This window comes from Phasianus colchicus, chromosome 24 (assembly GCF_987193195.1).
Source record: "Phasianus colchicus chromosome 24, bPhaCol1.hap1.1, whole genome shotgun sequence".
Classification (NCBI taxonomy): Eukaryota; Metazoa; Chordata; class Aves; order Galliformes; family Phasianidae; genus Phasianus; species Phasianus colchicus.
Window position 1 is genome coordinate 1,788,344 of NC_143459.1, and position 27,443 is coordinate 1,815,786.

At 47.0% G+C, this 27,443-nt stretch overlaps 1 protein-coding gene across 11 annotated transcripts in view; it reads left to right on the forward strand.

Annotated features, from left to right (window-relative positions):
- Window positions 1–27,443, forward strand: part of HIVEP3 (HIVEP zinc finger 3) — a 216,248-nt gene that overhangs the window by 159,458 nt on the left and 29,347 nt on the right. For all 11 annotated transcript variants that reach the window (XM_090124023.1, XM_090124026.1, XM_090124027.1 and 8 more), the window contains 2 exons: window positions 370–6,028; window positions 9,811–9,956. In XM_090124023.1, coding sequence (XP_089980149.1) covers window positions 914–6,028; window positions 9,811–9,956 — 5,261 coding nt within the window. In that variant the 5' untranslated portion in view covers window positions 370–913. The remainder of the gene's footprint in view (window positions 1–369; window positions 6,029–9,810; window positions 9,957–27,443) is intronic.

The following is a 27,443-nucleotide window of genomic DNA, read 5'->3' on the forward strand; positions in this document are numbered from 1 at the left end:
AATTACAGAAAACTGTAAAACTATAAATGTTTGCAGGAGATTAGGAGGAATCCACGTTCGGAGCCATTTAAATACATTTTTCAGATCTGAGTTTGTTTCAAGTTACTGTATTTGGTTACAGCTGCAGTGCCAGCTTATGTGTACATTACACTGAGCTTAAGTCCCTGAGGTTTGACTTAGTACGATTTATGTTTAGGTTATTGTTGCAAGCGATGTCTCATAAATTGTGGACATTCAATCAGTTATTCTGTATTTCTTCTTGCGAAATATTTACGGTTGTTCTCTGTAAAAGTAGCACTGTTTAATTACTTAAATACAAATGCTGAAGTAATTATTTTCTGTTTGTTTTTCTCTTGGATGTAATTGCAGAAATGTTGGAAATGCTTTTCCAAGGCTTTTGAACTCAGAAGTGGAACAGAAGGAAGACACAGGGGGACGTACACCGTTCAGCATTATTTTCCTTGCACAGGAAAAAAAGATCATTATGAGATGAGCACTAAAGTCTCAAGTTTTCAAAGGTTTGCATAACAAACAAGAGACACATTGTGGGTTGCATCTTGACTTTGAAGGCTTGCCACTGTCAACTGAAATAAAATGGCAAGGTTTAAAGCCTTAACCAAGTTCACAAGGAAAATATTTGGACTAAAAGTTTTGGAAAGTTTTCTCTCTTTGAAGTAGTTTGTCATGTGTTACCAATGTGAACTTTATTGACCTTGAAACATTTTTTTTTTTTGAGTCAAATAGCAACTAGTGACACTTTAGTAAAATCTTAAATCAACAACCATCTCCTGGCGACTCCAGCTTTGTAGCAAATGCAGGCAAAACAGGGAATCTGCAGAAGAGACCTTTATTATTCGTAAATGAAGCCTGCCAAAACCTTCCCGAAATAGCATTCAAAGACCCTTTTAAGGTCATGGATCCTGAACAAAGCCAGAAGAGCACAAAAAAGGCTGAGGAAAGTCCAAGAAAGAGGCTTCCCAAAGGAGAGGCTTTCCAAGCCAGTATTTCATCTGCAGCTACGTATCAGGGCAGCTCCGCTTCTTCGCAAGGAACCCCTCTCCGAGATCTCATATCGCAGCAGCACTTTTCTGGCTCTTTGCCGATTCCAAGGGAGGAATCTCAGGAGAAGACTGGACATCAGAAGCAACCTAAGCCTTCCTCTTTCGAACACCCTCCCCACGTCTCGCAGCTTCAGCAGCACGCACTGTCACCAGCATTCATGTCTCCTGGGAAACCCGAGCATGTCCTTGAAGGGCCCACATGGCAGCTAGTTGATCCCGTAAGACCAGGTCCCTCTGGCTCCTTTCCATCGCCCGGGCTTCACGCACACCACGGCCAGCTCTTACCTTCCCATTCACCGATCATTCCTGGAGAGGACATGCCGTCCGTTCAAAAGGTCTACATCCCTCGCCCTTCACAGGTTCCCTTAAAACAAGCTGAGGAAGTGCACAAGAAGGAAAAGAAACCTCAGAAGCCAGGCAAATACATTTGCCAGTACTGCAGCAGGCCTTGTGCGAAGCCAAGTGTGCTCCAAAAACATATCAGGTCACACACAGGTGAGAGGCCGTACCCTTGCATTCCATGTGGCTTTTCTTTTAAGACTAAGAGCAATTTGTATAAACATAGGAAATCTCATGCTCACCGAATAAAAGCTGGGCTGGCCTCAGGGATAGGAGCAGAGATGTATCCGTCGAGCTTGGAAATGGAGCGGATTGGTGGGGAGGACTTTGAGGAGCCAACAGAAGGGGAAAGCACAGATTCGGAGGAGGAGACGGGAGCGATGTCGGGTCACCCTGCAGAGCTCTCCCCAAGGCAGAAGCACACCCTGCTGTCCAGCAGCCTGCTGAGCGCCGGGAGCCAAGGCTCCAGCCATGACCGCTGTTCCCTGTCCCATTCCAGTATGTCTCAGTCGCTTGAGGACAGCAGCCAGTTTGCAGAGCCGCCATCTGACCAAGCTCTGAGCCATAAATCAGAAGATACCCACACGATAAAGCAGAAGCTTGCACTCCGCTTAAGCGAACGGAAGAAGGTCATAGATGAACAAGCTTTCCTGAGCCCGGGGAGTAAAGGAAGTACTGAGTCGGGCTACTTCTCCAGGTCAGAAAGTGCAGAGCAGCAGATCAGCCCCCCAAATACTAATGCAAAATCTTATGCAGAAATTATTTTTGGGAAATGTGGTAGAATTGGGCAAAGGACTGCAATGTTGTCTACAAACACAACGCAGGGGTTTCCGCATCTCTCCACCGAAGAGAAACCCAGTATGGTACCATTATCTGTGCCTAGAACACAGGTTATTGAACACATCACTAAGCTAATTACAATTAATGAAGCTGTTGTAGATACCAGTGAAATAGATAGTGTTAAGCCTAGAAGAAGCTCTTTATCTAGACGTAGCAGCATTGAATCTCCAAAGTCTGCTGCTTATAGGGAACCGTTTCAGTTTGATATCAAGTCCGGTTCCAGTAGCCAGTTGGATGCCTCAAAAGCGTTGACATCCCATGGTGAAAAAATGAAGTCCGAACAATCATTGTTGTCACTTCAGCAATCCCACAGTGCCACAGAGACAGTGCCTCTCCTAAGAAGCCACTCAATGCCTTCTGCTGCATGCACTATAAGCTCCCCACACACCTTCAGAGGTAGCTATTCATTTGATGATCACATCATGGAGCCCGAAGTCTTAAGCCGCAGTCAAGCATTTTCTTCCCATCCTCGAATGCTAAAACGACAACCAGCTATCGAGCTACCTTTGGGAGTAGAATATGTCACGGAGGAGGTTAGCTCTGCGAGCAAAGAAACTGTTTCCAAACCTCCCGAGGAGCCTGAAACCAAGGAAAGCGATCTTACCAAAAAATCACGGAAGGGGACGAAAGTTAAAGGGTTCATGTATGAATGTAACGTATGCGGTGCTCGGTATAAGAAAAGGGATAATTATGAAGCCCATAAGAAATACTACTGTTCAGAACTGCAGCTCTCAAAGCCACGTTCTTCCATTTCCCATACCTCTTCAGAGACTGAGAAAAATGTCATGGATCCTGACACATGGCCCCAGGTGATGCATTACAAACTAGGGAGCACTTTGGAGCTCACCCCGCTCCGAAAACGGCGAAAAGAGAAGAGCCTGGGTGACGATGAGGACCCTCCAGCTTTTGAGCTGTCGGATACTCCCTCCTCCAGCACTGGGCCAGGGGCTCAGTTTGCAAACCCGGCATCATCTGACGTCGCTTTAAACCTAACCCGTGAATCCATGAAGTCACCAGCAGACCCGGGGAAATCCGCACCTTCTGATGTCAGTGCCAGCTTCCATTCCAGGAACACCAAACTGGTTTCAAGCACGGAAGGCAAAGAGAGAAGGACGACCTCAAAGGAGATCTCTGTCATCCAGCACACGAGCTCCTTTGAGAAGTCCGACTCCATCGAGCAGGTGAGCGGCTTGGAGGGCGAAGAGAAGCCCACACCACAGTTCCCATCTCAGCCAACTGCGCAGCACAGCCGACCGCATCACTCCCTGCAGCCCAAGCTGGTGCGACAGCCCAACATCCAGGTCCCAGAGATTCTGGTCACGGAGGAGCCTGACAGACCAGAAACGGAGCCAGAGCCTCCTCCGAAAGAGCCAGAAAAAACGGAGGAATTTCAATGGCCACAGAGAAGCCAAACGCTTTCTCAGCTCCCTGCAGAGAAACTCCCGCCAAAAAAGAAGAGGCTGCGACTGGCAGAAATGGCTCAGTCCTCTGGAGAGTCCAGCTTTGAGTCGGTCTCTCTCACCAGAAGCCCGAGCCAGGAGAGCAGTGTATCCCATGGCTCCAGCCATTCTGTGTCATTCGATCGAGAAGATCACAGCAAGACGGAGCCCAGCAGCCAGCCTCCCGAATCCCACTCCAAGCCTCCAGGTGTTGGCTCCCACATGTTGATGGTCCCAAGCCACCACCACCATCATTCCAGGGAGATGCGGAGATCTGCCTCTGAGCAGACACCCAATGTGTCCCATGTTTCCCAGATGTCGGAGACCCGCAGCAAGTCCTTTGACTATGGGAGCTTGTCCTCCACACCTGCCTCCACTCCCGGCCCCTCCACCTCCTCGGCTCCCCAGGAGAGGAGGAAATGCTTTCTTGTGAGGCAGGCATCCCTCACCAGGCATCCGGAGCACGAGCCAGACCCAGCCCCACCAGGCCGACCAGAGGCAGAAGACCCAATTCCTTCCTCGAGCAAATCTCCCTCGACAAGTTTGCCCCATCAGCCGCCATCTTCATCCCCTTTGCCCTCTCACGGTACCTACCCAAGCGATAAGAGCCAGCCGAAAGACAGCCCCCAGCCTGCATATACCCAGCCCTACACAGAAGCCCTGCAAGTCTTCCATCCCATCCCCCAGCTAACGCTGCACGAAAAGCAGTACCTCTCCCCACAAGTTTCCATCTTCCCCTACCAGCCCCTCCTGCCCCAGCCGGGGCAGCCTGCGGAGCTCTTTGCTGCACACACCATGTCCGACCTCCTCTCTGCGCAGCTCACCGTGCCCCAGCTTCCCCCTTCCATCTTCCAGACCCCTCCGCTGCCCCTCCAGCAGACGCTGCTGCACCCGGGCCCGCTGCACCTTGCTCCGCCACTGATACCGCACCCCACCGAGGTGCCCTTCAGGCAGCACCCCTCCTTCCTGCCGGTGCACTACCCCAGCTCCTCGCCAATCTCCTCTGCCTTTTTCTTGCCTCTTCAGTCTCAGTTTGCTCTCCAGCTGCCAGAAGCTGGGGGACATTTACCACAGCTCAAATCCAGTTTATTCCCAGCAGCAGGGACCTCCAGCCTTTCCCCGTGCACAGAATACAGCTCGGACACTCGCTTGTACCCCCTGACCCGCACGACAAGTCCTTCGGTGCCAGTGTCCACAGCTCAGCTCATCGTTCCCACGCGGTCGGACCCTGTGGTGTCCCTCGTGGTCCCCGTCCGCATTCAGACCAACATGCCGTCCTATGGGAGCGCCATGTACACCACGCTTTCCCAGATCCTGGTCACTCAATCCCAGTGCAGTTCCTCTTCTATCGTTCTCCCCAAATTCGATGATTGCCAACCCAAGGGCACCCTGGTCTGCAGTGCTGATGTGCACGGCCTTGGGTTTGATCTAGCACAGATGATCACAGAGGAGCAAAGGATTTTCCAGAGCCCGTATCTGAGGGTGCCCTTACCCCTACCGGAGCGAAAGGGCTGCATCCCGCTCACCTCCCCAGCAGACAGTGTCCTTGGGCTGGAGGGAGGCCCATCCACCGTTGGTGGAAGCAAGAGGATGCTCTCTCCAGCGGGCAGTTTGGAGCTGACGATGGAAACGCAGCAGCAGAAAAGAGTGAAAGAGGAGGAGGCGTCAGAAGCAGAGGGGAAGTTGGAAGTGGTGAAGCCACCCAGTGCAATAGAGGAAGGGAAAAAGCAGGATAAAGCTCACTTTCTTACCGAAAGCCAAGGCAGGGTTGAGGTTGAAACACCACCTAGTTTGTCCTTAGAGCAGTCGGAGCTAAAGGAAACCCCAAGTACTTTGCAGCAAGCCGTGTCCCGGCCCGGTTCTCCAAGCTTTGAGGCGCTGGACGAGTATCAGCAGCCAGCTGGCAAGCAGCCCCTTGTCAAGGCACCTTTACAAAGCGTGAAGAAAGAAGACTCCAAAGAGCCGGTGGAGCAGCCTCCACCAAGCCCTCCAAGCCCTGCACCTCCGTCCGAGGTCCCTTCAAGTGCAATGAAGTCTCGAGAAGGTACGGATATGAAGAAGGTACTTCAGTTCCCCAGTCTCCACACAACCACTAATGTCAGTTGGTGCTATTTAAACTACATAAAGCCAAATCACATCCAGCAAGTCGACCGGCGGTCTTCAGTATATGCCAGCTGGTGTATTAGCTTGTATAACCCCAACCTTCCGGGTATATCCACTAAAGCTGCCCTGTCCCTCCTGAGGTCCAAGCAGAAGGTGAGCAGGGAAACCTACACCATGGCTACTGCTCCACGGCCAGAGGCAGGCAGGCTTGTCCCGTCCAGCTCCAGGAAGCCCAAAATGACAGAGGTAATGCAATCCTATATATTTCTCCTCATCTATTTGGATACATGGGAAGAGGGGGACGAGGGATGGGGAATTGCTACTGTTAGTTTAATAGGAATTTGTTCATCCTTTTCTCAAGTTGGTAAGTTCTCAGTGAAACTTATAGAGTGAAGAAGCTAACACCCACTAGAATCCCCCCCAAAATGATAATAAATAAAAGGCAAGCCTGCTCCAAAGCAATGTGCCATATTTCTGTCCTCCAGTTTCTACTTGCCTTGTAATCAAAAGAGCATGTAGGAATCACCACCGCACCACGAACCGCCACTGCTCGAGCACAAAGGATTAGACTTGATTTGCATTTTCTGTCTCGATATTTCAAATAGCTTTACAATTTTTTTTTTTTTTTTTTTTTTTAATAAATGCTGTTATAATTCCCTACATTTTGCATGTTAAAAATGAAAAAAGGATTACCTTGGGGAAATGGGATTCTGTCTGGTTGTGCATCTACTGATCTCACGTTAATGAACATGGAGAGGCATGCTTAAAAGTATTTAAAAATATTAAAGGGAGATTTGCAAAGTGTATTTAGGCTCCCAAAGAAGTGTATAGGCATGCAGTGACATTTATAAAAGTGCCTCAGTAGGTTAGACATGGAGCCTTGTGAAAACACCCATGTCCTTTAGCCCATTTAGTTAACGTCCTTAGCTGTCTGCCTGCTTTTCTGGATACCTAAGGATATCTTATACATCATCTTTGGAATTAAGAAGAGCAAGGTCAGTGGCTTCGTGCAGGCAGAGCTCGCCAAAGCCATTGGCCACACGGGTGCAGAAAGTCTTTAAGATGCTTCTGCTGCATGGACTTTTGTATCTCGCATTGAGGCCAGATTTTTTTCTCTCTCTCAGTTAATGCTGAACCATACAGATCCCTTTAATCCAGGTCATGTTCATGTAGATTAGCAAACAGAATTGCTCGAAAGACTTTGCAATTTGATATTCATCTCAAGTCAATTTATATTGATGGATTATTCATTTTATTTCTGAATCATGAAATGAACTCTGAATATTAAATTTATCGTAATCGCTGCTGCAGCTGCTGCTTATAAATATGTCTTAAAATGCACAGTAGAGTCGCTGTGATTCAATAAATCTTTATTTCTATTCAGCATTTCCATCATTCTGCAGAAATCCAAAAGGCAGATTTTCTTGGAGCCTGGGGGCAGATAATTACCTGTGCAGTGCAATAACCGCACTAATGCTTGATATTTATGCACTCTTTTTTTCGGTGGATTTTATCTGGAGGGTGTTGTACCATCCTTGATTTCATTCTCTAATAGAAGTGCCTGTGCTCCTTTGAACTTTGCTCTTTGGCGTGGTGCTAAAATGAACACAAAGCCTTGTGTTTCAGAAATACGACAGACCCTCATATCCCAGAGTTAAAAGTTCAGCTCTTCACGGGAGCGGCTCAGCCCTCACCCATCAGAACACCTCTTTCACTGCATGCTCAACTCAAAGGTTGACAAAACCCTACAAAAGTTGCAGTCCTCACAGTGCAGTTTGCAAAAGCAAGGGCTTGTCCTGCAAAATCCACCTAGAAAATGACATAGCCTGACTTTAACATTAATACCTGCTGCTGGAAGGAGTGGGTTTTGCAGGAATTACGTTAATTTCAATGGGGATAAATTGACCTCATGCCAAGTCAAGAAATGTTTTTAATTAGATGATCAGTGGGAGTGAAATCCCCAGTTTAGTCTCTACGATGCTTATGACTGGCACAGATTAGGAAGCTGCTGGTTACTCAGGAAGACGCGATTACCCGGAGCTGCGTAGCAGTGGCATCAATCAAAGGTTGAGAGTTCAACCTTCAGTTAACTCCAGCTATTTCCTTAAGTCTTTTCTTCCGTATGGAACTATAAGCTGTCAGTCAACACAACAGAAAATGTAAAAAAGCTCTAATATTTTGTACAATTATGCATGCAGCAAGCTACCAGCGAGCAGTAGTACTGTGTATACTGTCTACGTACTTGGCTTGATTTCTAAATTGCCAGTGGGATTTACTGAGCAGATCAATTCTGAAGTGACTGTAGGCTGCAGTGTGCATGTAGGGATGGTTAATTACACTGTATCGTGCTTGCACAGTTTGTAAATTAAACGAGATTGTAACAGGGGGTAGTAGTGACTGTATGATTTTGGCTCTCCACGGTGCCTTTCATCTGTCTATGTTTTGTGCTTTCAAAAGTTGCAATAAATAAACCTCATGCTACATCTAGAAAGTCAATTGTTTTGTATTCCTCAAGGAACTGAACTGGGAAGGCTTTCACTAGCGTTGCTGTGGCCGTGTAGTTCCCATCAGGAGGTGAAGTCATAGTGCTCCATGTTAAGTTTTCAGAGGTGCCACTGATCGGCTCTGAGCACAGAACACATCTCCATAGAATCATAGAGATCCATCTGTGCTGTTAAATTGTTGTAATGGTGCCTGGCCCCGTTCTGTCCTGGGTGGATAGCCCACGTGGTGCCCAGGAACATCAGGGGAGGTTGGAGGAGGCATCTTGGAAGCATGCATGGGGCTGATGGTGTGGAGTTGGGATCATCTGTGTGAGCTGGCCCAGGGCAAAGAGCAGCCCCAGGTCCCACGGAACTTTTCAGGTCTCTTTTTGAGCTCTGTGGCTTCTCTCTAACCAGGGGAGACAAAGAGGCACCTGGTGAGTGCTTTGTTCCCTTGAGATAAGTGCTTAATCACCCTGAGAGCTGCCGCTGTCTCCATTGGCCGTAGAATCAAGGGTGACCAGCTCGGATTTAAACTTCTACAGGCAGAAATTCCTCTCCTGACCCTGTGTCTTTCAAACCCTCACTCTTTTTCGAGAAATAATAAATGAAGTGAGAATGTGGGTGATTCAATTGTACTTCAAAGATGTTTTTGCATTTATGTAAAATGTAACCTGGGTAGAAGGCAGCCTACTTCCCTCTCTCAAAGCTTTGGAGACCCATTATTCAAAGCTTTGGAGACCCATTATGTGTAATGTTAGGTTTTAACAGGGAAACTTCCCAAGATTCCATTCCAGGTGCGAGAGCTCCACTTGCATTGGGCAGAGGTAGGGAGGCAGCTCTGACATTTCAGTCCAGATTCCTTAACAGATAACATTACACGTGCGAGATGAGATGTCAGCACATGGCTCAGACCTGGCTATGAACAAAGGGTGGCCAGGGGTAGCAGTGAGAAAGTCAAGCTGGCCCTGGGAACATGTGGGGAGGTCGAGGGTTGTTTTCTCCCATTGGTTTTGTGGCTTTCTGTGCACGGCGCCCTCGGCAGCAGTTTGGTGAGAGGAAATCACCCACGAGCTCTGACTGTCGAGTGATTTACATCCAGCTTAGATGGCCCAAGTCCAAAACTGTGCGAGTGTGTGTGCGCGAGGGGGAAATCCAGGGGTTGAGGTTAAATATATGAATTCTAGTGAGGTCTGCTCTCAAGATCTTTATGCATATTAAGGGAGGGGATGATCCGAGGACAGAGCAATGGATTTGGGGACAGAGATCCATGGCCGTGCCACACGCTCAGATTCACCCCAACACCTCCCTGGATAGCCCTGAGCCACCATGCATCTAAATAGTACTTCCAGGAGGTCATTGTAAACATAACCCAACCTGCAGGGCTCAAAATCCAGAAGCAGAAATCGTATTTCTTGAGATGTTGTCCTGTCACAAGCAGCCTGTGTGGTGGGCTGCTGTTTCAACCTGCAGTGTTTGGTCTGTGGTGTCTGTAGAGTGATGTTGTATGTAATCAATGATTGTTTTGCTCTTTTGGGGAGATAGGTTCATTTGCCTTCGCTCCTTTCTAATGAAGGTCGAAAAGATATAACTAGAGCTGAGAAGGAAGAGGATAAAAGAGGAAAACCAGAAGAAGAGGCTGCTGTAACCAAAAGAGGGGAGCCAGTCAGGATCAAGATCTTTGAAGGAGGGTAAGTGTCAATTTTATTTCTCTTTTTTTATTGATTGTATAGGAGTTGTTGGTTACAGTGATGGCTTGTCAGTGGAGGTGCTGTGTGGAGACCAGGTACAGCTGGATTCCAGATTTCCTCCAGCAGCCACCTTGCAAACCCACCCTCGAGATCAGCAGATATTCGGACTGCATTCATGTTCTTTTCTGAGTTGTCTCCAATTAAGAGTCCCCTTGATCTCATCTGTGAGCAGGTGGTTGAGTGAAGACAGCTGAAGAGCACCCAGCTGCATCCTGCAGCTGTCTCTGATGTGGCAGAGATGCTCTCCACTTCTTCTGCATCCTTCCATTGCCTTCTCCTGAGAATGAAGTTCCTGATGGTTGTTGCCATTGTGATGAGAAACTGGAGAGCTCTTTCCTTGGGTTTTAGATGGGGGAGCAAAGAACCATTGTATTTATGTGATTTTAAACCCACCCAACTGAAGTAGCTCAAACCAGAATGGATGCAAAGTCTAAATTTGATGTATAGGCCCAGGTAATGCAGAGTTCTATTCAGTAATTCAGCACTGGTCTAATATTATTGTTTATCTTTTCAAAAATGAAAAATCAGTTAATGAGTAGCATGTCTGTAGGATGCAATTAGTTTCATACTTCAAGATCATCCTTCCTGTGTGTTGCAGAATCCTGAGCAGGATTCATCAGTTCTTCTCTTGCCATTGGGTGGTCTTGGTTTTTGTGTGCTAGAAAAAAAGCTTTAATTAGTCAGTGGTTGTGGTTTTCTCTCTGCTGTTACCTGTTGAAGTTTGCTTTTATTTTAAAATATTTCATTAACGGATGATCAAACCATCTAACCAGAGGAGTAAAGTGGTGCTTTGTGAGAGGAAAGCTGCTTGTTGGCTCAGGACTGCTCACCTCTCACCCAGTCTGCATGCACAGCTCGGGTTTAGGTGTGTGTTGGCAATGAGTGGTGAGCACTGAGGGCCAACCCTGAAAGGAAAAGCCCTTCCTTGTCACCTGCCCTCAACCTGTAATGGTTATGGCAAAGTGATTTAGGGAGGGAGCCCAGGGGTTGGCAAGAAGGCAGCAGATTGGGATGTGCAGTGAGTGCACTGCTGTCATCCTTCTGTTGCACGCAGGACCATGGGACCAAATGAGCGTTGGGTCCCAAATCCCCATAAGAAGCCTCCATTTCCCTCAGCTGGGTTATCCAGGACTCCTTCCTAGGTGTGATTAAGGAGGCTTGGCATTAACATGGATGAAAATCACCCTTCCCCTCGCAGAGCTGCTCCACGGAGGCTTTTTGGGGACAGTGCTTCAGTGCCACATCTCTGTGTCCCTGTGTCCCGAGCAGAATGGGTGGGGAGTCACATTATCTAAATGACAGACACAGAATAAAGCCATTTTTCCAATATGTTCTGTACAAGCCAGGATCAGGGAACGTATTAGTCATCCTCAGCGTATGCTATGTTTTATTTTAAAGTTCCTGTAGCATCAACTTAAAGCAGCCGTCCTTCTGGATGCGAGACAGAATATAGTAGCTGCTTAATGCCAAGCACAAGCACAAATGTAAGGCAGCAGATCGGAGAAATTTCACGTCTCAATAAGATGGTGAGCACACTGCTGAGAGGTTGGGCAGGACAGGCTGTTCTCCCAAGGTGCTGCTACAGAGCTGGTGCTTCATGCCTTAGCCCCAAAAGCTTTCTGACATTGAATCCTTTGGTCTCAGCAGCTCAAATCTGCAAGGATGTTTTCTTACAGATGAATCTGTGGGTTGCTTAGTGCTTTGCACAAGATGCTAAATGGATCAGATGTATTCCTTGCCATCTCCTGCAAATGTTTCATCAAATTGCATCCATCCTCAAGATGTTAATTCACCTACTTTATTTCCCCTCCATAAATATTCCCTCTTTGTTTCATTCTTCCCTTATTTATCAGTTTCACGTGATCTGTTCCAGACTTGACCCGTCCTTCCATTGCAGAGCAGTTGGTTTCAAATCTTTTGAAGCCGACCTGTGCTTTTTTGCCTCTAACAAGGAGGGTGATTATAAAGAAATTCAAGCACTCCTACACAATTTGAACTTGCTGTATCTCTTTTAGCTCCATCTTCCTCTCGGTTTTTTTTTTTTTCTTTGAGCTCTTCCCTTTCTCAATGCTATTTTCAGCACTTGCTTTTTCTCCCACTGTACATCCTTCTTCCAGCCCTATTTCTGCCTTTCCCCTATTGCTGCCTTGCTCACAGCACCCAGGACCAGCTCTGCTCCTGGCCAGAACCTTATTCCCTGGCTTTCAGAGACCAGGAAAGCCACATTTCATGCTTCCATCACACCTGCTGCCCATCTTTAAGGAACAAAGTGATAAACCTGCTGGAGGCTCTAGGAGTTGTGTTCTCTCTCTGTTGTGGCTCTGGTTTCTTGGGGATACAGGGAGAACGTGTGTGGCTCTGCCTTGGCTCTTCCACAGTTAAACATAGATGGAGTGTGCAGTTCTGGGTGGGCTCCTGCTTGTAGAATGAATTCTCTTTGCGAACAAGTCTTAAGCTCTATATGTAATTTCATATATAAGCTCTATATGTACGTTTCAATATATGCTCATATATATATGTTTTGATATTAGCTCTATATGTAATTTCAGCAGTGAATTTGTATGGAAAATCCTGGAATTTCATAGGACTGGGTTCACCTCTGCCATGGCCAGCATTTGCTCCCATCATGAGCACCCATGTACTCAACAAACAGCAAAGAGGTGGGAGCTCAGCATCCCACGCGCAGACTGGGCACTGCACTGCTTTGTTAGGATGTATCTGGGAGAACCATGCCATCAGGCAGCTTGTACTCCTCAAGGAGCAAATAAAAATACCACTGGCCTTGTCCTCAGGGTTGCTGCGGTGGTTGTGAGCAGTGAAAATGAGCTCTGAAGGTCGTGCTGGCCAGCACAGCTTCAGGAGTGCCATGATTCCTCCCTCTGTGTCACCTTCATCAATCTACTCTGGGGTTTTGGGGGCACAGGGACCATTCTGAAATCTTACATCATGAAACTGTAGATCGGTATCAACCTGAATTGAAAGTGAGGTCCTTGATGGTATCATGGGCTTGTAGGGAAATGTTGCCTGTTTACTGTGCATTAGCATCTTCATGATGAAATCTGATAGTGGTAGGGGTCAATATGTGTCCTTCTGTTTCACAGCAACATCTCTGTGCTCTTATGGAGTCCACTGCTTGGCTCTTTGGGGTCACTGACTGCAACTAGTAGGGAAAGCAATACCAAGATATAAGGGTTAAGAACAACTAACGCTAACTGACATCCCCAAAGCAGCATCGTGGAAAATGAATACTTCAAAGGGAGGGCAGAGGTGCTCTCTGTGGGGAACTGCTCCGTTCTTTTTTTCTCTGTAACCAGGAAAAAAACTACATATGGTTGCAACGTAATGGTCACAGCCCCGAAGCTTCCTTTCATTCACACCATCCCATGTGTGCAAATCTGCACATGAGCAAAAAGAACCCATAGTGGTGTAGTGTAGGGTATCTTAACACTGAGAAAGATGCTCTTGGTGCTGTTATGACCCAGGCTGCTCTGGACTTTGGTCTGATTCAGATATGAATCTGGCTCCTTCACTCCTTTTCCTCACCAATAAGTAACAGGGTTGTGTCTTTGCCAGCCATGGGTTCTTCTGAACCACAGTCGTGGATCTCCACCTTAAATCACTGCTCTGTGAGTTGGAGTGAATTCCTGTCCCACAGCCCCTCTGCTTAACACAGTGCTTATAACTGGGGGGACTGTATGAGGACTGACTGCTGAGCTCCTGGAGAGCCCTGGGCTTGGGAGGGGAGAAACTGTTGCCTCCATGCTGCGAGGCTGCTTATGGGATTTTAGACAGGCAGGAGGGAGATGGGGACGTACACTGAACCTCAGCCTGCCTGGTGAGAGATTTTTTTCCCAGTGCTGAAGGAAAACAGAGAATCCCTGGGTCTGTTTTATCAGACTTGAACATGATTACTAATTAGGGGGACAAAAAAAAAAAAACAATACAACCTTTTGCAACCCATTAGCTGTGTGCATTCCTGGCTCCCTGCTCTCCTCCCGCTGCCGCTGGGATCTGCGGTCGGTTCCTCTGGGTGATCTCACTCCATTTCTATGACCGGCCACAGAAACTGCAGCTCCCACCCCCTGCTGACACACACCTCCCGGAAAATCCCTGGCACAACAATGCAGGAGTTTTATTACCCTGGAGAAAGCCCGCTCTGTTCAACAAGCAGAGTTTCTCAGCGTGTAACCCCAAACCCCTGCGCCGAACCCGGTTCGTTCAGGGGATTTCCTCTGCTGCTTAGATGAGTTCTAAGAATTCACTATGTTTATTTTGCAGGAGTCATTTATCCCAAAGACATTAATTTGAGCACACAATTAGCGGCAGAGGCAGAGTCTGTCCGTATCTCCTCCAGCTGCACTGTGCATCAGCAGTGCTGCTTTGCTTATCTGCTCCAGTCTTATGGGGGAATGCACTTCATGGCCCCAGGGTGGTGCCTTACATATGACATGAAACAGTCGTATTTCACAGCATAATCATTTCTTGGGTGAAAGTAAAGAATTCCTGAAATTTTCATTTTAAATTGAAAGTGAAAGGGATTTTCCTGCTGCTCTGCAGGGGAGGGTGGGATTGGTATGAATGCTTTTCCATTGGGGTCAGAGTGCCAGACTGACCTCTGCCTGTTAATCTGAGCATCTTGTGGTTGGTTGCTGGATTTTCCCTGCTCCCAGGAGTGCTGAGGAGGCATTGCTCAGCCCTGTGGCTGCACAGCCCCATGGAAAATGTGGTCCTACCTGTGTCAAGCTGCACCCTAAAATGTAGTTTTAAAACTTCTCAAGCTCAGTCATCAGCTTGTGCACAGGTATTTATCCTGCTTTTGTAAAGGACCTTGAAGCAGATGTGTGAATTTTCAACACATCAGACTTGACAACAAATGGAGAGCTTTCATGCCATGAGGTCTGAGGCATACAGCACTTTGCTCAGACAGAGCTGAGAGTGCTCAGCCACCATGGGTTGGGCATGATGGGGAAAGGGAAGGGGAGAGCAATCCCTGATTTTGCCATATGAAAATGAGACATCACATAAAGTGATGGCAGCTCTCCAAGAATCCTCTCCAATGGAGCCTCCAGTTCCCTGAATAGGACATCCATGCTCATAGGGTTTGGGAACAGCCCATGGGGTTGGGGTGCTCCCACTTGATAGTAGCTGGGCTCATGATTCTACTGGGGAAGGACGCATCCCACTGTCCTAGTCCCAGTAAAAAAATGTAAGATCTCATTGAGCACCATACGTTTACACTCTGTTTTTTTCTTTTCATAGCACAAGCAAAGCACATTTTCTGCTTAAAAAGCTAACAATACCAAGAAGACAAGACACAGGGTGGCAATTTAAGGAAGGACGGATTTATGAATGTTACCGCTGCTGACAAGATGAAAGGAGAGATGGTTTGAAGAGCCAGGTTGCAGGCAGTGAGGAAGGCTGCCTGAAGGCTGCATGCAGGAATAGCAGCAATGAAAAATGGCAACTAGAGAAAAAATATTTTCAAAAAGAAAGGAATGTGTTCTTTTTGCTTTGAAAATCATTGCGTTCTTACTTTAGAGGCTATATGGAGAGAAGGTTCCACTCAACCCCAAAGCAAATGATTTCCCCACCCCATAACGTGTCTTTAAGAAAATTTGGATTTTTACAACTTTTTAATTCTGGTCTTACTTAAGCAACGTTTCTGCCTGATAACTCAGGTTGTTGCCAAGAAACTGAAAAATCAGTTGTTTTTGGAGGTCTGCTCAGGAAATCCTTTCTTGGAGCGGGAGCTGCGAGGTACACGGCAGGAAACGGAGCGTGGAAGAGGAGGAAAGCACAGAGCTGGGCAGAGCAAAGCAAAGGTGCCACTCACTTGGCTTCAACCCCAGGGACCTCGCTCTGTCGATGTGTGGGATGAGGCTGGGAGAGCAGACATGGTTTCTTTTGGAGGAAAGTTGTGGGGCAGCTCTGAAACGGCTCTGAAACTGCTCACAGATGGTGCCACGTGCCAGGAGCTCTTGTATCAGTAACCTGCAGAATAGAGCAGTAACTTCGGGTTGTTAACCTGAAAACAGGTTATTAATGTCTGTTGGGAGCAGCTTCTGGTTGTGTAAGCAATGCTGAAGCATCATGCAAGATCCCAAATGGGCCTTTGGGGCAGAGCCCAATACTTTGTATTTCCTTGCTTTTATGACAGTGTTTACACCCTGTGAGTTGATAGCCACCATAAATGCTCCTCAAGGCTCTGTGCAATATGAATCAGCATCGTTCACATCCAGTCTCTTCTTTACTACCTCCTTATGGATGTGGGTGCAGAAAAGCATTACATCCTCTACGTTTTGGCCAACTAAGCACAGACCCACTCTCAGTTCCCATCCCAGCCCTGGGTGAAGGAATTCTCACCAGCACATGGAGCACTCACACCAGGCACAGCGCTGCCCATCCCTTCCCTTGGCTCCTGGTGGCAGGACATCCCTGCATGCTGCCAGCCCTCCTTCAGCACCAGCTGTGTTTGCACTGAGCAGTTCCTGAACACGCTGTTCCCTGAGCATATCCTGCAGAGAGCATGGTGGTTGGAGCAGATTTGTGTGGCTGTGCACCCCTCCTATGCCTGTGACTCACTGTGGCTCTGGGATAAGTCATTCTGCTCCCTGTGCTCCCATTCCCTTCCTTGGGAGAGGGGACACCAACTCACCTGGTGCTAAGCTTGCTTATCTGCTTATCTAACTTAATATTCCTCAATGGGAATTGTTACTGTTTTACCCCATTTCCTGCCCTGAATATCTTGTCGCTTCGCTTGACAATTGGATTCATTCTGCAGCTTATGCCTGTTTTCCCAGGAAATTAGACAAACACAGAAGGATTCAGTCTGGGTTGTTGTCTGGCTTTCTTTATTATTCTTCCTAAATTATTTTCTGTACAGCCAGCCCACTTTCTTAACACATCTTTCTGGCAGGCGCTCATAATGCTGTTTGATGCTAATTTCCCACAGACGGTTATTAAGAAATATTATCTCAGCTTCCCGTGTGATCATGTGTGGGATGCACACCTTTCTGCACTGGGCTCTGTCCTGAGTAAAGATACCTGTGAGCATCCATCCAGCCTGCCTATTGGCTTCCCCCTTGCAGTGCATTTGGAGTGGGGCAGAGACCTTGGGTGCACAGCATTCCCCATGGGGTTTTCCCAGCCCCTAATTCCATTCACTGTGACATTTAACATCCTCTGTGTTACACAAGGACAAGCCTTCCCATTTGCTGTCATCTCAAATGAGGAAAAATATAAAGTTAAATGATATTATAGACGATGTCTTTGATGCTATGCAGAGGTGCCTGGTGATGGCCAACCTGCCTTGCTGGCATCACATTGCACCTTCGTTTGGGGAACAGAGTGCTCCAGATGCCAGGTTTGTCAGTCTCCCATTGTAGCACTGAATTAAAAATCTGTTATTAATTGCATATGTTCTAGTAGTTGCTTGGCTTATGACATTTATCACATCCAAGCTTAAGTCCAGCAAGATAACCAGGAGCAGAGACCAACAAGTGAGTGGGTCACTGGGGTGGGAAACAGCACCATTTTCTTTCCTTCTTCAGTGGAAAGACAAGTTCAGGTCACTGCAAGCAAAAAGACAGGGTGGGGGCACTGCATTGCTTGGGGCCTCTCCTCTCTGCCCTGCAGAGAACTTGGAGATCTACCACTCTCTCCCTGTCTCCATCCTCCCTCTGTGGAAGAGAAGACAAGGAGGGGTGATGGTGTTGGCTGTTTTTGTTCCAGACCTCATATCTCTCCTGGGGGTTGACCAGACCATTCCACACATCTGAGGTGAAGCCTTCAGCCAATGTGACACTGAAGTCCTGGAAAATGATTTGTAATCGTGGGGAAAATGAATGGTTACCTGTGCACTGGTTGCATTTGGGACCATGTGGTTACCAAGAAGAACTGAAAAACAGCATTTAGAGAATCATAGAATCATTAAGGTTGGAAAAGACCTCTAAGATCACCACTTCCAACCCCAAGCCATCATGCCCACTGACCACATCCCTCAGTGGTTCTGGAACACCTCCAGAGACGGTGATCCCACCACTCCCTGGGCAGCTGTGCCAATGCATCATTGCTCTTTCTGAGAAGAAATTGTTCCTGATATCCAACCTGACCGTCCCTTGGTGCTGACCTCTTATCCTATCACTGTTACCTAGAAGAGACCAGCCTTCACCTTGCTACAGCTTCTTTTCAGATCATTCTTCCCATCTAGGGTAAAAAGGACCACCAGGGGCTGCAGGACCAGGACTGCTGGCAGAGCAGTGTGAGAAGTCAGGGAAATTGTGATGTCCAAGAACACAGAGAGGGACTCAAGCATTTCACAGTGCCTTGGTCAGATGGGTGAGGGAAAGCCAGTGGAGAGGAAGGGTTGTGATTTCATCAGCAGATGAGTTGGGACAGAGAAAGTAGAAATCGGTTTAAAAGGAAAGAGATGGTGATTATTGAAGCAGTAGAGGGTCAGGCTGGAAGGTCTCAACAAAGGGAGAGGGGATGGGATGGGATGAAGAGAAAAAAAGGTACGAGCTGATGTCAGGAAAGTGGAGAGGAAAAGTGGATGAACGTCAGAGATGATCTCAGGATTCAGGAAAAAGTATAATAGGAATTGACACATACAGGTACCAAGTTAACATGACTCACATGTGTACTTCTCCAACATTGCACATGCTCTCAGTTTCATAAGAGCAAGCATTTTTTTTTTTTTTTCAGTTTAACAAAAGGCAGTTGTGTGCTTTCCTTAGTGGAAGTTTTGAAAGCTATAGCCTAAAAGAATCTGTGTGGAGTCCTGATGTGAGGCTGTGCTCCCCTGGGCTGCCCTGCTGCACCTCGGACTCACAGCCGTGACACGACGTCTTACTCTGAGCAGCTGCCTGCTATGGCCAAGTGTCTGGAATAATAAAGTCTCCATGTGAGAGGGCTGCATGTGGGCTTGTGGCAAACGTCAAGATTGTGGGCTTTGCACTTTATTGATTCAGTGACACAATCTATCCAATTAATTCGGCGGAAAATTTGAGAAGGCGAACGTTTTTACCAGCTTTACTTTGGATTATCCAGTTCTTAGCATCTGCACATCTAGGCAGCCTGTCCTATACAGCACTGTAAATAGACACCCTTTAATAGATTCCAAGTACTGTGCAATCAATTAGAAACCCAGTGTTCAAATAGACAGACCCAGAGCTGACTGCCTATTGCTCAATCCGTATCCCACTAGGTAAATGGCAGGAAAATGACTCTGAGAACATAATTCTGGCTGTTTGGGACTTCCTTTTCTGTCCCTTCCTAATGATGAAAACATTACTTTTGAGCAGATAGATCTCTTCTCAAGGCAGATGTTAATCTGATTCCTGCTCATCTGTTTCTTTTCTTGTTTTGTTTTGTTTTTAAACTCATCCCAAATGTTGTAGTTGATTTTCAACTGTCTTAAATGTCAATCAGAGAATCCCAGTGATGGCAGATGGATGTGAAATTCCTGGGACTGTTCTGCATGATGGTGGAGGAATGGTAGAGTCCTGACAGTAAAATGTGCCTAAATGATATTGCATCTTCTCAACCTGTTTTCTGCTATTTAAAGTTATGCTTGGTTTTCAGTTTTAGCTTGTTTTTGAGGAGGAGCTCACTGTGGACATAGGCACATGCATCTCAAACCTGGAGCTGATCTGAACCCAACGATCTCTGGGTCATAAAGTGCTGTAAGGCAGCTGTCAGCCCAGCTCAAGTTCTCCAGGATGGAGGAGAAGGAAAAAGCTGTGATTGCAAACTGCAAGTGCTTAAAGTCATTTCTCTGACCCGAAGGACCTGCTGCTGCTCAGGCATTTATGCAAAATAAACTGAGAGAGGAAGGAGGGTAGGATGGGTTGTCACCCTTTAAAAACATGTGAGAAATCCTAGCATACGTATGGAAAAATGTGAATCCAGACTGACTGTAACTGTGTGCTTTGTGAGTAGAGTCGTGTGACCAAAGGAGATGTTTTTGCTGCTCTCTTTTGCTGTTTATTCTAGTCTAGAAATAAGACTGAAGAATAGCAAGCTATATTTAGATTGGAAACTAGAGAGCTCCAGTGTGGGATAACAAGCAAGATCTTGCCTTGTTCTTCTGATGATGTTCACCTGAGAGCTCTTCATGGTGGTTGGGCTTCCTAGAGGTTCACATGTTTTTGATTGCTTGGGTCTTTGTGTTTCCAGCTGTCCTTCTATACATGGTATGTCAAAAATGAGGAGGGGTCATCAGGTGTGAGGAGCTAATGTCATAGAATGATAGAATCATAGAGGTTGGAAAAGACCTCTAACGTCATCAAGACCAACTGTCAGTTCATCACCACCAAGTTGCTATAGGCCTTCCTATCTGTTGGGTGCCTTGGTTTCTTGGGAAGCCTGGGAACAACTGAGCTGGTTTGGGTGTCTCTTGGTAGGCCTGTGCATAGTAGTGGTGTTTTCAAAGATCAAGTGTTTCTCACAGATGTTTTAAATCAACACTTAAACCAGTGGTTTTTCATGTTTGTGAGTATCTTGCTATTCTTCTTCAAACAAACCATTTAATTGCAGAACTGAGATTCAGCTCTCTGCATTTCAGTCCCCTTAACAAGACCAAACAGTGCTTTCAAACATCAGGTTCTCTGCAAAGCACTGGGCTAAGTGTGCCACAGCAGCCTGACTTTTTTATAAGATGAGAACCTATGCCAAATGTGAAAGGAACAAAACCCTTTGGTACAGAAAATAAATCCCTCTTGATGGCAGGAGAGCTGTGGTGAGACCAGTGGGGAGTGACATTGCATGGCATGAATTCCATGTCTTGCAGCTACATAAAAAGGGGATATTAGGAGGTTAGGGTAAGGATTGATCAACTTTTCACAGTTCAAAAAGATGAGGGATATTTGGTATGGTGGTGTAGAATGGGATGTGATTTCTTTTTCACTTGGCCTTGGTATGCCCTCGGTTTGTGGATATTTCCCTTTTTTTTCCCCAGAAGGCTGTAATGTTAGAACCATACTAACATCTGTGTATGTGGGAATATAGGACATCGGTACAAAAAAAAGCTAATTAGTTTATTTACCCAGAGTACCAATGGGCTGAAGTTTTAGCATGGAAGTATGCTGGTTTTTACCACAGAGTATTATATATAACAGTAACTTATTAGGAATTCAGATCTTCATATGTTGCATCTTGAGCTCAGTTTGTTGGGCTGAAAGCTGAGCACACTGATTAAGAAGACAAAGATCTTCAGAGGTGCTGGGCAATGGGCAGGGCTGATTGCAGTTGCCCTAACTGTGGGTATTTGTGCCTTTGCAAATTGGATCTTCATGTAGATGTCACCAAATGGACTTAATGAACTCATAGCAATCAAGATTGAGAACCTTCTGCATGAGCCCACTGCTGAAGATGATGGTAAATTAAGAAAGTGCTAATATGTGGTGAAGGGTACTCGTAGGAGGCAGCAGGCTGCAGAAAGAGAGGAGCTCTGGGAACCGCCAGTTCTGTCCTGTGCTTGAGCCACAGGTCTGTGAACATTTACAGTTTTGCAGTTTGACTTCTTCAGCAGAGAAAGCCGCAGCGATTTCTGATGCCGCACCGCCGGTCCCTGGTGCACGGCTGCTTTGCAGTGTGTAAATCTCCGAGGCACCTCAGCATAAAACACACACGAACCTCTCTGCTAAAGCTGACGGAGGTTTTATGTCTTGCAGTGAAGAGCAGTGATTTAAAATAGCTTCTAGCTCTGCCCCCGCTTCGGAAGGGGCCTTCACGGTTCTCCTCTGGAGAGCAGAGGCCGTGTCAGCACTAACAGCAGCCGGTTATTTTTGCACAGTCCCCACAGCCTTCCTGCCATCCCTTCCAAAGTGTCACCAGCACCGCCGAGGTCACATCTGGAGCAGCGGGTTCGCGAACCCTGCCTGGAATGGGACGGCTCCGTGCTGCTCCACAGACGGCCCCGTGCAGGGAAGTCCCGGCTGGATGGCGATCCCACAGGGGCTGGTGGCTGCGGGCAGCTTCCTGCCGCGCCGTGTTTATCCAAGAAAGGGGAAGGCGAGTGGTTTCGAGGAGGAGTCGCCTCGGATTCTTGCGGGCTTTGATGTCTCCTCGGATTCAGACAGCAGCACGTCTTCCTATAGACCCGGCTGGAGGCAATCCCACCCATCCCACGTGAAGATGTGGGGGTGAGAGACCCCCGGGGAGCCTCTGCGTGTCCTTGGGAAAAGTGCCACAGCTGTAGAAAAAACACAAACGGTTGCTGCTGTGACTTCCTGGAGAGAAACGGGAACGTATTTTGGTCTCAGCAGAAGTGAGCATGATATACTGGCACTTTTGACATGCAGACATGCAAAACAGAGAGAGAAAATTTCTAGGCAACAATTTATGTGTTTTTTTTTTTACTTTTTGTTTGTTTGTTTGTTTGGAAGGAAAATATCCTGAAATGTTGGTGCACAGAGGGATTTCCTGAGGTATGTGAAGAATGGTCTTTGCACCCTGGATATAGCACTTTGTGAGCAGACTGGATCTTATCTGCCATCCACCCTCACTGCTGACTGTGTCCAGATCCCTCGCAGGTGGGAACTCCTCCTGAAGGAGACAACGGACATCTCTTCCCATTCCCTGGGTTCTTGTAATGTTGGAAGAAACAACACTGTGCTGCAGGTGGTCCATCCTCAGCACTGTGGCATGATTGCAGTCAACACCATTCCTGCTGTTATCTGGGGGAGCTCAGTCTGTGTAGGGCTTTTCCCTTCTCTTTGCATTTTGCCAACTTTTCTTGCAGAATGGCTCCGAAGTGCAACCTTTCCTGCCCATATACAGAAGTAAAATTCACCAGCTGCTCACCCAGCTCCTCTGCAGTCCTGTTCTGTATGCTTGCAGTATCAGTCTGGGTCTGTCTCTGTTTAGAAAAATTGGGAAGAAAAAGCAATTTCCTTGTGCTGTGTCTACATAGAGCCCTCTTTGCATCCATTTTTGATGACAAAATATCCCTTCCTGCTCTGAATGGTGATAACACTCTCCACTCCCCATGTATTATTTCTACAACCTTTCTTCCCTGCTGGAAAGAGCTCTCTGAAAACATCTGCTGACCTTCTTCCTCCTCCTTCAACTCACCTCTGCTCTGAGATGTCTGTCTGTAGAAATGATGGCAACATTTAGACTGCGTGTCCCAGCACATCACACCGACCTACATCCTCCTGTTGTTTTCCCATGCTATCCACCACTGCCCATCTGCTATCTCTTTGTATGTCCTTGGGGCTGAATCTTGGTAAATTAGTTTTTCACTCTGCGTTCACTGTCTGCACGGTAGACCTGTAGGCACTGTGTTAAGATAAATAATAGGGATCTATCTTTGAGAAATATTACTCCTTCATGTGTGCAAAGTGCTGTGCAGAAGGGGTCTGGCTTGGCTGCAGGAAGCTCGTTAGGGAACCTAATGAGTGCAGCCAGCCCATGGTGCGGGAACGCAAGCAAGAGCTCAGCTCTTTTTAGGAGCTGCTTTCAGTTGCTCCTGCTTCAGCCTGGAGATACTGCAAGTGTGAACACCCCTGAAGGTCATCAGCAGGCAACGGTGCTTTCAGGGGCTCTTTTAAAATTTTCTTATCCTGGTTAAACATGCTTCTCCTCCCCCAAATCTTATGATCTTCCACCATTAGCACACGCGACCATTGGCACGTTCTCTTTCTGCAAGACTTCCATGGGAACCTTTTCAAGGAGGACTTCTTTCACAGCCCCTCTCAACCCACAGGGGAGGTGACCGGACCCGTCACGTTTTCCATCAGTGACCTGGGAACTGCTCTCCTCCCTCCTCCCACCCCACCTCCTCCATGCTACCGACGCGTCTCCATGCTGCGGATGGAGGGACCGCATCCCTGCCTTCCTCCTTTCCCAGCTGCATTGCTTTTGAGTCTATGATCTCACCCACGAGCATGGCAGGACGGCTGGGAACAGCTGGAGCCTTGTGGTCCCGCGATCCTCGCAGGAATTTCTGCATCCTGGAGGAGTGGGAGCTTCCCGCGGGAGAACCGTTTGCACTGAGCGCTGTCCCGTGAGAACAGCACTGCTGCTGGGGTTTGCAGAGCCGTTATCTGAAGCTATAGAGCTGCGTCTGTAGCAGTGGTTCCTAAAATTAGCAGGCTGCTTTGGGGCTGTGTGGCTGACAAATGTTTAGGGACTTCTAGAAGAAATCACCTAGGGTGTGCACGCATACTCTTTAAGCTACAGAAGAGTGTGCTCTTGGCGCAATCATATTTTTTCTTCTGATTATTATAATCATTATACACTGAAACGTTCTGTACAGCAGTCGTAAAACACACCGGCTAACAGCAGATGCCTGAGAGAGAAGGATTTTTACTTCTTTTTTTAAGTTCAGTTGCTGAAAAATGACTGGGAAAAAAAAAAAAAAAAAAAAGCATTATGGGTTTTCCAGATTTTTTCCTCAGTAATTGTGGTATCTAATGTGTTTTTTTGATTCCAGGCTAAAAGATGATGGTTTTGAGCTGTAGGTCCTGCAAGCACAACTTTGGCTCTGCTCACCTCCTCACACATCATCATGGGTAACGCAGGCTCTGCCCCTGGTTACCCCTGCGCTGCCCTGTTTCCTTCAATTGCTTTGCAAGGGCGAGTGGAGCTGCCTAAATTGTTGTGCTGATTATGTGCAAGAGAGAACAGGATCCAGCTCCCTCTCTCTGGGCTGCATTGGTTTTTTGTAGGGATAGCAAGAGAAGAAGGAGAAAATCACAACGTTGTGAAATTGCTGAGCTCAGAGTTTCTGTCTCAGAACGTGCCCTGGGGAGGAGCAGTGGGATGGGAGGAGGAACTTTCAGAATCACTCGCCTGCTGTGGCGAGAGCTGCGGGCCACTGCAGAACACATGGAGGATCGTCCTCAGGGATTTCCAGCGGTGTGCAGATGTGAGAATAGCAATCACTGCCCAGCTGGTGGGAATTCAACTGCATGGTGAATGATCTGCACTGCTCTGGACCCAGTTCTGCTCTCCAAACAAAACCTCCACCTGACCCCGCTGCCAGAACTGACTTGAGGGCAGGTTGGTTTGGGCCCAAATTTTGGCTGCAGAAACACTAAAAAAGCCTTTTCCACCAGTGTGTACTGGGTGTTCATAGATTGAATGGGATGATGACTCACTGCTCCTTGCCAGGTGATTTCACAACACAGGTCCTCCCTGCAAATGGTGACTCCTCATTATCATTAGAATCAAGGAGGGCTTAAACTCTGCTCCTGCTAATGTAGATGAGTGCCCAAGAGCAGAGATGCTTTGCTCCAGCTCATCTGGAACCTCTTACAGCTCTAGAATTGGTCTGAAAAGTCATAGGATAAAACTTTCTAATGCAGTTCCTGGAGTTTCTGCTGTCCAGTTGGATTGATGGTATCTCAGGTCTCCTTGGGACTAGTCCTCATTTCCTTGCTTGGCCTTGACAGGAGACAGGAAGCACAGGAAATGAGAAATAATTAAATCATTTCTTTAAGATTGTTTTGTCTTGGATCTAACTTGAAGGATGGGTAAAGGCTTGGGACAAGTCTGAGGCTCATGTTTCCTCGAAGAGTTTCTCCATCTCCTGGAACACTACAGAATTTCGTTAATAATTATAACCCTAGGTGTTGTGGAGCAGAACGAGGGCTGACGTGATGATCTGCTTGTAGGTGATAACCTAAGCCCGATCCATTCGATCCTCCAGGATGTTGAGATGTCATAATAGCCTGAGTGGCTTTGGGTATTTTGTCAGTTGTAGTTATATTAGGAGCAGAACGGAAATTCATCAACCATCAATACCCAGTGGTGATAAGGGCAAGAACTGACCGGAACGTGATACTGACTGAGTGCTTTTGTTACGGGGTTACTGTGGTTCTCAGATTGTCTTTACTATGTGTTTGTGTTCTGTTTTGTTGCCTTTGGGAAAGAAGGGACCAGGCAGCTGGACTTGCTTTTATTTACTATGCTTCACTATAGCCAGAGGCTCTTTGGCTTCTATGCTATAGAAATAAACCTAGCCTATTATTATTATTTATTTTTACTAGTTATTAAGAACTTTCACTGGGGAGTTGGACCTCACTCCGGGAAATGCCAGACTTGGAACCAGTATATTCCACTTGCTCCCATGGTTCCAGTCTCATCCATTGCTCTTCCTGCAGCAGTCTCATCCATCGCTCTTTGACATGAGGGGACCATTTCTCCTGGAAAAACACCCTGCTGTTTCCAACTGGTTCCCTGGCTCCTGCTGGAGCTTCACATGGGGCTGGCAGAGGGGTTGTCTGGGCTTTCTTGTGAAGACATTTGGAAACAAAGTGTTTGTCTTGAAGAAGTTATTCTGTAATGTGCGGCATATCGGGTTCACTTCCAAGATTCTTTGAAATCAAGGCACTTCCTGTTATTTCAAAGCATAACCAGGCCGACACTTGGATGAGGCTTGCGTTATTGTTAATGGCAGCCAGTCTCAGACATTCAGATTTTATTGTGCCAACAGTTTATGGATGGGTATTCATGTCACTGGTGAAGAAGTGAATGAAACTCAATACTCCCCGCAGGGAGCTTGCTGGAGCTGCTGGAAGCCTTCTGCACTTGGAGGAGCAGTGTTTGGGTTTCTATTGCTAAGTAACAAAAGGACGGGGATAAAAACAGCTCCTGCACGGCACCCTCCTCCCAGATCTCCATACACCTACATGGGGAGCTGAGCTCTGAAGCCTCTTTATGCAAAGTGGAGGAGACTGAGTTTCTCTGGGAGAATTTATCCCATGTGTCACACTCAGAGGGTGGAGGCGGAGGAACTTGAGGGGAAGTTTTGTTTTCCTTCACCATCCCTGCTGTTTGTAAGGACTCCTCCTGCGATGCTCCCAAAATCTGTCACTGACTGAGCAGTGGGAACAAAGATGTGGGAAGTCACTGCAATGGCATCCTTGCTTCAAAAGCTCTTTGGAAAATAAGCTCAGATGTAAGGAAGATGGACTGAAGTCTCCTGAGACAAGAAGAGGAGAACAACTGTGATGAAGCAGATGTCCATCAGGGAACGGATTTATTCTGAGCCATTTTTGTTGCTTGCTTGTATGGTGAGGTCAGCCATTCTTTTTTTTGGTTTTTTTTTTTTGTTTCTGCATATTTTACCTTTAACATGATCAGCATTACCAAAGTTGGCTGATGCTAAAGGGAAAGTGGAAGTAAGCAGCGATCCTTGTATTACATTGCAGTCTTCCTGATAGGAGGGAGTAACTGCTGCTTGCAAGTGGCTTCTCAAATCTATTTGAGTGAATGAGTTGCACCAGAACATATCTTTTTTTTTTTTTTGACTCATGAGACACCTTACAAGTTTGCTTGAAATAAGGATGGCTGAAAATTTCCTTTCTCTCACTTGGAAGACTCAGGGAATTTTAGTAGGTGGCCTGGCCATACAGTAAGTGAACATTAAGATCCTGTAGGGCAGGACATCCACTGCCATCAGCACCAAGGACACCAGCA